Source organism: Monodon monoceros, unplaced genomic scaffold, assembly GCF_005190385.1.
Source record: "Monodon monoceros isolate NGI ecotype Baffin Bay Population unplaced genomic scaffold, NGI_Narwhal_1 Super_Scaffold_14, whole genome shotgun sequence".
NCBI classification, from domain to species: Eukaryota; Metazoa; Chordata; class Mammalia; order Artiodactyla; family Monodontidae; genus Monodon; species Monodon monoceros.
Window position 1 is genome coordinate 8,971,574 of NW_021703770.1, and position 13,414 is coordinate 8,984,987.

Here is a 13,414-nt window from a genome sequence, read left to right on the forward strand (position 1 = left end):
CCCATCCCTGTCACAGAGCAACACCTTCAAATATCTGAGAGAGTAGGTGTTCTTAGTTGGGATGGCCAAGGAAGGGACATTTAGTTTTGCCCAAATATGTCCTAAACGTTTCCTCCTCTTTAGATTGCTCTGTTCTCTCTGACTTCTTTCAGTATCTTTATAATAACAGACAGTTACTATTCACTTAACACAATCTCCTTTGCCAGTTTTTATAAATTAACCTACCTTTTCACCAGGAAATGAGTTAGGAGGAGTCTGTAAGTTTAAATTTTTTTTCCTGTGGCCTTTTCATAGGATCATCACTGGGAAGATTCTCAATTCATAATACACGGTTATTTTGCCTTCTTGGTTTCTTATCAGCCCCCAGGAGTATGTGAGTGGATAACCACAGAGAAATTCTTAATTCTTGGGGTTTTCCATCAATGCGACTGCAGTCCAGTGCCTGCCCATATGACTGGGCCGAAAGGTGATGCCGTGTGTTCGTTGTGTGGTCAGTACGTGGTTTTTGAGGGACTTTTCCTTCCCAATAACCCCCACATTGAGTACAGACCACAGACTTGCACGATTCTTTTATTGTTACTTTGTGACACAGCCTTCAGGCCAAGGTGGCAATGACGTTTATGTATTTTTTGGTTTTTCCTGCTTCATTTCCCGAAGGATGAGAGACATTGGGGAAAGCCTTGATTCAGGACTAATAGTTAAAAATGCTTTATGATCACTGTCTCTTCATGTTTTGTTTTAGAATTTTTACTTTTTTTGAATCCACAGTGTAGTACATGTTACCCCCCGGACTTGCAGAAGGTACACAGTACAAGGCTCCTCTCCCACCCTGTGTCCTTGCCCTACCCCTACCCCGTGTCCATCCCTGGTGGGGACCGATGTCAGCAGTTTAGTCTGTATCCTCTCAGAAAGAATTTAAGCATGGACATATTTTTTTCCTCTTTTTATACAAATCCTTGTACACCATGAATACTGTTTTTCACTTTGCTTTTATCACAAAACAGTTTATCTTGGAGATATTTCCAAAGTTAGACATAAAAAGCTTTCTCATTTTTATGGCAATTGTGTAGAACTTCCATAATTTATTAACTGGTCCCCTACTGATAAGCACTAAACTTAGCATCAGTATAAACATTCCTGAAGAGAAGACCCTTGTGTTTCCTTCATTCTACAGATATTTATTGAGTACCTGCTCTGTGCTATGCAGTGTTCTAAATTCTGGAAGCATAGCAGTGAACTTACAGACCCCAGTCTCAAAGAGCTTGCATTCAAATTGGGAACACAGCAAACAAATAAGGAAACAGATACAGATAAAGGGTTAAGGAAACATACAGATAAAGGGTTAAGGGCGGTAAGTATTGAGATGAAAATGCAAGATCTCCACGAAGAGAGGAAAGGTAGGTTCTGGCTTGATGAGCGGAGACCCCTGCCTCACTTACCACCATCCACGCAAACGCCCAAGACCCACAGGGTAGCAGGATGCAGGGGGCTTGTGACCCAGGAATGAGACTGTTGAGGACTCGGAGCAAGATGTTATTCCCACTGTCTGTCTGGGGCAGAGAATGAGTCCTGTTAATCTTTGTTTTTCCCATCTCATACCCAAAGCCAGTGTTTTTCAACCTTTTCTTTTATTATTACTACTTGCAGACTCCCACCCCAAGGAGCTTTTTAAAAGATAGTCTTTGGGCTTCCCTGGTGGCACAGTGGTTGGAGTCCGCCTGCCGATGCAGGGGACATGGGTTCGTGCCCCGGTCCGGGAAGATCCCACATGCCGCGGAGCGGCTGGGCCCATGAGCCGTGGCCGCTGAGCCTGCGCGTCCGGAGCCTGTGCTCCGCAACAGGAGGGGCCGCAGCGGTGAGAGGCCCGCTAACTCAAAAAAAAAAAAAAAAAAAAAAAAGATAGTCTTTTCCTAATAACTTTCTCTGTGAAATTTTAATACCACAGATATTCTCTATATCAGTTTACATACTGTGACCCTTTGGAAAGCCACAAACCGTTGTCTGTAATCATATTTATTATTATTAATTAAACATTATAGCTATTATATATATTATCAATAATAATGTAATTATAAATTATGTCTTATATTACTGTTATTAATTAAATATAATGTTTGATTATTATTGATAATTAAGTATTAATGTTATTGATATTATTTTCACCCCACACCCTAAGACCCAGTGCCCTTGACCTCCCAGAACGTAGGCTGTGCATCACGGCCCTCTCACTGTTGGCCGGCCTGCCAGCCCGGCTGTTTCTCTGCATGGGTGGTGGTGAGATTGCAAAGATGGAATGTCTTGGTAGGAATCTCTTTGTCTGAAATAAAAAAGAAAGAGATGGTGGTTTCTGACCCGAGTCGTCTGGTGGTGTGCGTTGGAAAACTGCCCTCGTGTGTCACATTGGTGGTCAGGGAGGGCAAGACGTGGAGTGACTTGGAGCTGCAGGAAGCCTCGGATGAGAACCACGGGACAGGGCCAGGAAGGAGTTCAGGGCTGGAGGGAAGGTCTCCCCGCCCTGCCCCTCTGTTCCCACATTGCCGTATTCGAATTTAACATCCCATAGGATTTTTAAGGTAATAAACACTTCCCAGGTGTCAGGGAGCACACCAGCACTTTCCCCGGGCATTAACTCATTGCATCTTCACAGCAGCCACCCACGACAGGTTCTGGTAGCCTCGCTTTAGAGCAGTGGTTAAGAGGGTCACGCACAGAGCCTGTAAGTGTCAGCGTTGCTTCCTCTCACACCACCTTCTCCCTCTGCCTGACCTCATCATGCGTTAGAGCTGGTTACGTACTGACTGCGTCTGCCCCTGGGTCGTCAGCCCTCTGTAGGCAGGCCGTGTTGTGTACATCATCGCACCCCCGTCCCAGGCCCTGGCATAGCGGGTGTCACAGAATAGGTACTTCGTAAATGAGCGATGGAAGGGTGGTTGGACGGGTGGGCGGCCTGATAAATGAATACGCTCACACATGAGTAAAATTCCTTCTCGAATGAGAGGACCCGCCAGCCTCTCCATCTGTAACTGGTGCTGCGGGTCCCTGCGGTCTCAGTTCCACGCTGCTGGAACTGGTTTCGCCAAGATGCCAGGGCTCCCCCTGAAGATGGACTGTATAGCGCTTCTCAGCCCTTGTTTTCCTGACTCTTTCCACACTGGCCCGTCCCTCCCTTGGTTTCCCTGCCACCCTGCTCCCCAGTTGGGTACATTCCTTCCCCCTCTCTCTGTAGACTGCTCTTCGCACCACCCTAAAATCAAGGAGACCCAGGCCACCGCCCTGGGACAGTGAAAAAACCCCTGCTCCAGCTGTAGATTGCACTTCCTAAATGGCTTTCCTTCTAACAGAACTTGGCACCGAGGATATAGTCGCGAGCAGGACCGTCGCTGTCTCTGCCCTCGTTTCACCGAGCTTATGTGTGAGCGGGGTGACTGTGCTCAGTCGGCATCGGCCGGTTTTGCTGTCCCACGTGCACCTTCTTTTTCTCACCGTCTCCCGTCTTTGTTTGCTTTTCAGCTCCAGGGCCTGAGCCACAACGTGATCTTCACCTTGGATTCCTTGTTGAAAGGAGACCTAAAGGGAGTCAAAGGAGTGAGTGTTGAGAAATTTGACTTTCAGTTTAGCTTGAAAGGGTTGCCTTCTTTCTCTTCTAAGATCCCAGTGGTACTCATGTCTGAAAGGCACTCTGAACGTTTTCAGCATAAAAAATGCCGTTGGAAAATGATCATTAGAAAAAAACACACCGCTTCACATGGCGCTATTGCCCGAGAGACAAGATGAGACGCTCAGGAAGACCGGGGCGGCGGGGGGCGTCTTCGCTGAGTCTGGGCTCCCCCCTGGAGGACCCGTGGACCCACCTCTCAGAACCACTGGGTCCTGCCTCATCGTCGTGACCGGGAACGCACACCGTCCCACTCTCTTAGCTTCTCGGGTGTAATAAGTTGTGTGACGTGCCTGAAAGTGTCCTGTGTGAAGTTTCGAGTGTCCTATAAAGGAGAGCATTTCTGCTAAGATGTTACTGGAAGATTATACACCTTTAAGCAAAAGTACTTTCAATCTCAGTTTTATTTTCTCTTTTTTAAGGATCTCAAGAAGCCATTTGACAAAGCTTGGAAAGATTATGAGACAAAGTTGTAAGTGTTTTTTTTTTTTTTTTTGGTTGGTTGCTTGGTTTATTTGTTGTGAGTATTCTAAGAAAAAGAATAACTACAAGAAGGACAGAGCCCTGAACTAATAGCTTTGAGACAAAACAGTGTTGAGTCCATCCTCGTAAGGGCTGAGAGGCTGGGTGTTCTGACCTGATTAGAAGTGCTGACACCTCCCGTGCTAGTTGTGTCTGGAGTGAGATGTACTTTCACTGTCGGGTATTTGGGCATCCATGGCTGATACGAACTGTCAAGTTGTAGGTCTGTGACTGTTGCAACTTTTCTTTCGTTATAGATAGCACATAACTGGAGACCATTTACACATTTCAGGATAGCACGGCAACTGGGCAGTACAAATAATACCCAGTGTGTGTGACATCTGTCTGCCCACCAGGGCCTGTGCAAAGTGCTTTACATGCATGACCTCCTCACAGCAACCCTCTCTGTGTGCACCTTGCACTGTCTGTTTATGGCTTAGGAAACTGAAGCTTAGAAAGGCTGAGGGGCCTGCAGAAGGTTCTAAGGCTAATAAATGTCGGGCTGGTGTCCCCTCCGGTCTGTGTAACCCCAGAGCCGGAGCCGTGTGGCGTGACGGCAGTCAGAGGCCTGCGTGCTGGGGTTATCATGCGGGATGACAGGGAGGCCGCACGTGAGGTCTTGTCGTGGGCCTGACTCATCCTTATGCAGTACCGGTCCTACCACATCCCTTTGTGATTATTGCTCTGAGGCATTTGTAACCAGGCTGTGGAGTGGGGTGGGAGGAGAAATGTATTTATAAACATTTAATAAAAGTCTTAGCTATAAACTTGGATAAGTACAAACATGAGAGAATAAAAGCATTTCCGTAGGCAGCAATAACAGCAGAGTGAAAACACAAGCCAAAGAAAAACAAATTCAGGACTAAGTTATGCCCGCCCGTCATGTTTCTTCTCAAGAGTCTGTAGCTTCCTGCTTTCTTCCCACCCACACCAGTGGAGAGAGAGCTGAGGTTTATTCTCCTTCTGGTAAAATCCCTGCCTTCACACCCATTTAACCTCCAAGGTGGTGTGATGAAAAGAGTTGCTTAGGTATGACACGAGGGTATTACAGTGCATCCCAGCCAGGTCTGTAGGTTTTCCATTGGGTCGATGGCTTGATTTTCCACTGTGTTTGTATGTAGACAAGGATATTGGCTTTCTTTGGGGTTTGATATCCTACCCCACAATTTAAAAGAAGACTTGAAGGCTAAATCAGTCTTTGCTTTCACAACTAGAAATTATAGGCTCTTTCTGAAATTAGAAGTCTGCTTTCAAATTAAATGGATTTTCAGAAAAAGGGCTGTGACCCCTGGTGTTAATACCAAAGTATCAAATGTCATAGCCAAGCATTAGCCTCGGGTACCATAGGTTTAATGTGGTCCCTCCCTCTTATTGCCCTGGTTGCTTCCCAGCTGAAGAACATTTTCATAGCATTCCAAATTATAGATTAGGATTTCTTCTAAATCCTTATTTTGTACAATCCAGTGCCAGGTGGTTGAATGATTAAAACGTTACTGCGGTATGAAAACAGCCTAAGTTTAGAGAAATATTGGAAATTGCTTTTGACTAATTTACATGCATGTCTACAAAGACCCATTATCTACTTTGTCTTGAATTAACTCTTAAATCTCAATCTTTTGATAATCAAGATATGCCTCAGGCCTCCAACCTTCTGATTCTTTTTCATCGTAAGGTGCCTTACTCTAGAAAAAGTAAACTGTCAAAATTACTTGATGCCAACCAAAATATAAGAGAATTTATATGAATCCATTCATGTGGGAGATCAGAGTTAAAATGTAGGAAGTCTCCTTGGTGAAGATCCATGCAATGTGTTGATTCTCTTTGAACTTAGATTTTCACTTTTGATCGATGCTATCCATTTAAGAGTTCCTGCCTCCTAACTCTGGTAATTAAGAAATAATCAAGTGGCTCCCATTAAAGGAAGGACATGAGTGTGGTGTTTTTGTTTTTAATGATGGCACCTGCTTTCATTACAGTACAAAAATTGAGAAGGAGAAAAGGGAGCATGCCAAACAGCACGGGATGATCCGCACGGAGATCACCGGAGCTGAGATCGCAGAAGAAATGGAGAAGGAGAGGCGCCTCTTTCAGCTCCAAATGTGCGAAGTAAGAGCAGACTTTTCAGCCCTTTGCCTAGAATTTAATTAACTGTCATCCTTCCTGCTAGTCAGCAGTCTTTATGCTTAAATGCAGGCTGTGTTTGATGATTAGAGGAGGGGACTGTTTCTCAAGGACTCTAATCTCCACTTTTCTCCAAGCCTTTTGGGATCCGCCGTTTCACTGTTGTCTCATATTTTGAGCCTGGGTCCTATGGGGCTCTTTAAGCCAAAACAGGATTCTTTGGTGAGAACTTTACTATTGCTTGTGAGTGAGTGTGGAAAAACAATTTTGGTGAGGGGTAACACTGGTGAATATTAAGTTTTACTGGTACAGATGTACAGCATGTTGCTTTTTTTTTTAACCATGTGTCCAAGTTTGAATGAAAACTTGAAGTAGTGATTAAAGTCTGAGCTCATGAAAAAAATAAATGCAACGTAAAGCATGTTGCCTTAGAGCAGTGGTTCTCAAACGGGGTTCCCATTGGCATTCCCTGACCTAGAGACCAACCCATTCTGATGCTGAGTAATGGAATTCCTTTTGCAGTTTTCAGAAGATATTAAAGGGGCTAGAATTTTCTCAGTTTCAAGATTTTCTTCCCTAATTTTTTTTTCTTTATTCCCCCCCCCCCATTATTACCCTTTGGCTCCTTGAACTTGTCTGTTTGTGAACACTTCCATGCAGTAAAACAAGTTAACAAGAAACAAACAATATCAGGGCTTCCCTGGTGGCACAGTGGTTGAGAGTCCACCTGCCAATGGCAGGGGACACGGGTTCGTGGCCCGGGCGGGAAGATCCCACGTGCCGTGGAGCGGCTGGACCCGTGAGCCATGGCCTCTGAGCCTGCGTGTCCGGAGCCTTTGCTCTGCAACGGGAGAGGCCACAACAGTGAGAGGCCCGCGTACCGAAAAAAAAAAAAAAGAAACAAACGATATCAACAGAAAATCTTGGCCAGTTGTGAAAATCAGAGCCAGTAGTGTTTAGTGCATAAACTAATAATGCTTTTTTTTTTTTCTTTCACTTTTTAGTAGCAAAAGTACTTTCCAATTCACCTCCGTGGTCTGGAAGTTTTAGTATCTTACAAGCATATCCCTTAAAGAGAATGCCATCTGTCTTTCAATCCATCTTTCAGGTTTTGACCACGTGAACTATGAGTTTGAGATCCACTGCACACTGGGGGGAGATAATCAATTATTCCAGAATGTTTTGCTGTGCTTGATTTCTGCTTGTCTAGTAAACTAATCTTAAGCATCTATAAAATGCTAACACGCTGATCCGTTTGCTTGGTGCACTTGTGACTGTGTCAAATTAGCATTCCCTAAATTGAGCTCACACTGTCTGGCGGCAGCTGAGCCTCAGTAACTCACACTGATTAACGACTGGTAATCTGATCAACGCACCACTCTGTTTTATTTCCGCAGTATCTCATTAAAGTGAACGAAATCAAGACCAAAAAGGGTGTGGATCTGCTGCAGAATCTGATAAAGTATTATCACGCACAGTGCAAGTAAGTGGACTATTGCAGTCATGATTATTAGCCCAAGTAAGGTCCCCTTCACTTCGTTGGCTTTCTTAATTCTTTCCTTTCTGGTCTTCATTTGGTCCCTGTATATAGCTGTATAATGACCTTCCACAGCCAAACGATAAGAAATGGTTTTGTCTTCCATCTTCAGCATTTTCTATAAATCATTAACTCAAATTAGTGTAACTGTTCAGCTTCTCTAAATACTGTCTTACAAATGCTAACTTCGGCCTTGACAGCCTGTGGAGCTGTTGTCACAAATGCGCTCGACTGTCATTTTGTCACTGAAGAGGCCTTTCTAGGAACTCCCTCCCCGGCTTACTTGGCATTTTACCTATTACTGGGTCATTTGTACCACATATTCCTACTTGGGATTGTTTTTGTTTTGTTTTTTTCGTCATCCAAGTTAAGTGAAGTTAAATACTTTGGACATTAGCAATACTTGGTATTTATACTTGGATTCCTGTGTAGTTGCTGGTATATTTTGAGAGACATCCATTGTTCTACACCGGCACCATTTTTGCTTATGTTGCAGGGCTACCTTTTCATTATGTTTGACATTCTGTGTCACCACATTTGCTTAGTTTACTTCTTGCTCACTTACTGGATTAGCTTTCATTGGTTTTATTGTAGAATTTTTGTCTGAAAATGTGCCGGTTACCATTCAAGTCTGTATTGAGTCAGTGGTCGTTACAGAGAATAGAGTGCAAGGACTTTCCAAAGTGGTCCAGACAGCTCTCATAGTTATTTATAAGTAGAATACTGTAAAGGTCATTAGCACTAGGTAAAATGCTTACTCTCCAAAAAGTTAAAATTTATCATTTCCTTTGGTCATCTCTCTTAATTCTTTTTGATAATGTTGTATCTAGGAGGATCTTCATGGTGAATGGCAACATTCAAGGGGGCTAGCATTAATGTGATGGGAAAAGCACCAGGCTTGAGTCAGGCAGATAGACGAGTTCAAATCCTGGCTCTGAGGCCGGGTAACCATGTGACCTTTGTCAGGTGCATCTCTAAACCTCAGTACCCTCATCTGTCAGGTGGGGTTAAGGTTCATAGGAGACCCTCCTTGGGTTTTGCAAAGATGTGAGAATTAAGTGAGATAATGCATAGGGACTGCCTCACCCAGTGCCTACTGCACTGTGCCTGTCTGCTGCTGGGATGGTTCTAAGTGGCACTAAAAATCATTCATTCACATATTTTATTATACAGGATTGTTTCTCTTCAGGAAGATCAAACTTTTAATGATCAACTTGTTATTTACATAACTTTGATTTTACTTTTTTCCTCTTTTCAAAGTAAATTCCGCCTTGTATAGAACTTTCAGATATGTACAAAAGTAATTATAGTGAAGTAGAAATATTTGCACCTTTATAATTTTGCCTGTGGAAGCCTCATACTGACGACCTGGACTAACCTTTGCCTTCGTAGTATAGCAGGTGCTTGTGACACTTTGAAATGTGTGGTGGTGGTCCCTGATTTTAGTTTAGGGTGGAATTTTCATCTTTCATCAGTTTCAGTTTTCCTAGAATATTTTGAAACTTTTACAGAAATAAGTGAATCTCTTTGTCTTCTCAGTTACTACAACACTAGAGCAGCAAGTCTGATTTCACCTGATTTTAGAAATCTCTTTTGATTTCAAAATCTCTGAGGAGGATTTAACCTACACAAACATGAGTTTTCCAAAAAAGATGTTTTGTAAACTAGAGATATATTAACCTTTGTTGGTAAAGGTGAAAAGAAGAGCATCCTCCCTTGATTCTTGGCTTTTTCCCTTTCCACAAATATTTATTACTCTCTTAACAGAGGCCAGGTACTTTTCTAGGTTCTGGGGTTCAGAGGTGAAACAAGGCTTCTGCCTATGGGAGTTAACTGTCTGGTATAGGAAGTAAGTCAGGTCCATCAATAATCATAATGGGGCTGGAAAGTGACTGGTAACACAGGGCATCAAGAGAAGGAGAGACTTCTGGCAACGGAGACTACAGAGGGCTCCTTAAAGGAGGTTGTGGCACTTGGAATTGGACTTGGAGGATGGCTGGCATTTGGGCACTGGAATCTGGTAGAAGCATCTACCCTAGGGCAGAGAAAGATCAGCAGAAGGAAACCCTACACGCTGAGAACTTCCTTGCAGGGAGAGAGATTCAAAGACATCCAGTAGTAGAACTGGGTTATAATGTAATTCAACCCCAGCTGCCCCAGGTTGAGCCGCAAGGATGCCATCACAGCGAGAAACCAGTGTACCTTTCTTCTGAGGACTACTCTTATTCTTTCCTACTTCAGTCAGTCTCTCCAAACTCTTTATAGATGTGTAGTGGACCTGTAAAGCATCCTCTACTTAGATTTAAAAAGAGAAATTTCATATTCTGAGAACTTATTCCAGTTCCCAAAATGATTTTCAATACATAGTAGTCAGGTGGAGCTCAAGAATGAATTTGCTCCAGTAATCTCTCGTGTACTCATAGTACCTCAGCGGGGATACAGCTGCTACAGCGGAAAAATAAGAGGGCGCAGGAAAGAAGAGCTTTTGTCACCCGTTTCAGCTCGCCCCACCAGTTACTCCTCACTTTCAGACGTGAACATTGTCAGTAACATGCTGCTTTCAAAACAAACACATTATTCTACTGCTCACCCACTCCTTTTACCACTTGGTGAGTATCATTATGGTCTGCAGACTCGAGAGCACTTACAAACATTACTTTACCATCCTTCATCTTGCAGATAATAACAGCTAGCGTTTATAAGAGCAACCAGGAAATTGTAGCTCAGAAAAGATCAGTAACCTGCCCAAGGTCACAGTCATTCACTTAAAAGATGCTCAATAAATATGTGTCAAAACAGACAAAATAGAAGAAACCAAGGAAAAAAAGAAAATGGACTTCGAAGGTAAAAGCTTCTGTGAGTGAAAGGACACTGGTAAGCAAGTGAGAGGACAACCACAGAAGGGGAGAAAATATTTGCAAATCATTTATCTGATAAGGGTGTAGTGTCCAGAATATATAAAGAACCCTTACAGCTCAACAACAAAGAGATAAACAACTCAATTTAAAAACGGGCAAAGAATTCAAATAGCCATTTCTCCCAAAAAGATATACAAATGGCCAGAAAGCTCATGATTAAATGCTCCGCACCATTAGTCGTTAGGGAAGTGCAAATCAAAACCAAAGTGCGGTGCCGCATCACACCCACTAGGAAGACCGTAATTAAGAACAGCAGTGGCGGAGTGGCGAGGCCAGTGGCACGATGGAGTGAGGCAGGGAGTGCTTACTCCTGAGATGGGCTACAGGGCAGCACGTTCCAGAGGTGGACGTCCACGTCAGACGTAGGAGGACAGCCTCACTGAGCCACCAGGAGAGTCAGCTGTACCCGAGGGGATCTCAGCAGCGGCAGCCAGTACGTGCTGTGTTTCCAGGCAGAACTGAGACAGGCACTCTTAGCTGAGACACCAGGAGGGGGTTGCAGGGTTACTGGAACACCCAGGTAGCTGTTCCAAGAGAAGAAAAGAAAAAACAGCCAACAATATAATGAAGCTGTTATCATGAAAAAACAAAACAGTAACATAACAGAAAATAAGTCTTGATGGAAAAGTGGAGAAATTGGAACCCTCAGTACATTGCTATAGAAATGTAAATGGGGGGCAACTACTTTGGAAAACAGTCTGTCAGTTCCTCAAAAAGTTTAAATGTAGAGTTATGTGTCCTAGCAGTTCCACTCCTAGGTGTATACCCAAGATAATTGAAAACAAGTGTTTAGTAAAAATGTGTTTGTGAATGCTTATAGCAGCATTATCTCCAATAGCCAAAATGTGGAAACACCCAAATATCCATCAACTGATGAATGGAGAAACAAAATATTGTGTAGCCATAAAAGGGAATGAAGCAGAAACCATAAACAAGACGAAAAGACAACCCTCAGAATGGGAGAAAATATTTGCAAATGAAGCAAGTGACGAAGGTTTAATCTCCATAATATACAAGCAGCTCATGCAGCTCAATATCAAAACAACAAACAACCCAATCCAAAGATGGGTGGAAGACCTAAATAGACTTTTCTCTGAAGTAGACATACAGATGGCCAACAAACACATGAAAAGACGCTCAACATCACTAATCATCAGAGAAATGCAAATCAAAACCACAATTAAGTATCACCTCACACAGGTCAGAATGGCCATCATCAAAACATCTACAAACAGTAAATGCTGGAGAGGGTGTGGAGAAAAGGGAAGCCTCCTGCGTTGTTGGTGGGAATGTAAATTGATACAGCCACTATGGTGAGCAGTATGGAGGTTCCTTAAAAAACTAAAAATAGAACTACCATATGACCCAGCAATCCCACTACTGGGCATATACCCTGAGAAAACCATAACTCAAAAAGAGTCTTGTACCACAATGTTCATTGCGCCTCTATTTACAATAGCCAGGACAAGGAAGCAACTAAAGCAACTAAATGTCCGTCGACAGATGAAAGGATAAAAAAGACGTGGCACATATACACAGTGGAATATTACTGAGCCATAAAAAGTAACGAAACTGAGTTATTTGTAATGAGGTGGATGGACCTAGAGTCTATCATAGTGAAGTAAGTCAGAAAGAGAAAAATAAATAACGGTGTGCTAATGCACATACATGAAATCTAAAAAAAAGGTACTGATGAACCTAGTGGCAGCGCAGGAGTAAAGACACAGACGTAGAGAACGGACTTGAGGACACAGCGGGGGAAGGGGAAGCTGGGACTAAGTGAGAGAGTGGCATGGACACATACACACTACCAAATGTAAAATGGATGGCTAGTGGGAAGCGGCTGCATAGCACAGGGAGATCAGCCCAATGCTTTGTGACGACCTAGAGGGATGGGTTAGGGAGGGTAGGAGGGAGGCTCAAGAGGGAGGGGATATGGGGGCATATGTATACATACAGCTGATTCACTTTGTTGTACAGCAGAAACTAACACAACGTTGAAAAGCAATTATACTCCAATAAAGATATTTTTTTAAAAAAGGGAATGAAGCATTGATACACGCTACAACGTGGATTAGTATTTAAAACATTATTCTAAACAACAGGGATTTATCGTATAACACGGGGAACTATATTCAATGTCTTGTAATAACCCATAATGGAAAAGAATCTGAAAAAAGATTTTATATGTATATGTATAACTGAATCACTTTGCTGTACATGTGAAAGTAACACAATATTGTAAATCAGCTATACTTCAGTTTTTTTTTGTTTTTAAAGTTTTTCTCAGTGAAAGGAGCCGGAGCAAAAGATTGATTACATATGGTATGATTTCGTTGAAGTGAATGTCCAGAAGAGGCAAGTCCTTTGAGACAGAAAGCGGATTGTTGTTTGCTGGCGGGTAGAAGAAGAGCGAAATTAGGAGTCACTGCTAACGGGCACAATATATCTTTTTGGTCTGGGGGAAATGTCCTGGAATTAGATAGTGGTCGCACAACACAGCGCATATACTAAAAACTACTGAACTGTACACTTTAAAATGGTGAATTTTATGTTACATGAATTTTGTCTTTTTTTTTTTAATAAAAAATACAACAGAACAAAACAAAGGTTCTTAGATTCTTAATTAGTACTTACACTACCCTTGTGCGTTCAAGTTTC

The 13,414-nt window shown here is 42.9% G+C and overlaps 1 protein-coding gene and 1 pseudogene across 3 annotated transcripts in view; both read left to right on the forward strand.

Moving 5' to 3' along the window:
- Positions 1–13,414, forward strand: part of ASAP1 (ArfGAP with SH3 domain, ankyrin repeat and PH domain 1) — a 318,997-nt gene that overhangs the window by 220,387 nt on the left and 85,196 nt on the right. For all 3 annotated transcript variants that reach the window (XR_003793517.1, XM_029222664.1, XM_029222666.1), the window contains exons 5-8: positions 3,511–3,585; positions 4,078–4,127; positions 6,154–6,283; positions 7,696–7,781. Coding sequence is in view for 2 of the 3 variants with exons in the window: in XM_029222664.1 (XP_029078497.1) it covers positions 3,511–3,585; positions 4,078–4,127; positions 6,154–6,283; positions 7,696–7,781 (341 nt within the window). In the remaining variant the exon portion in view is untranslated. The remainder of the gene's footprint in view (positions 1–3,510; positions 3,586–4,077; positions 4,128–6,153; positions 6,284–7,695; positions 7,782–13,414) is intronic.
- Positions 10,063–11,666, forward strand: LOC114895372 (annotated as a pseudogene).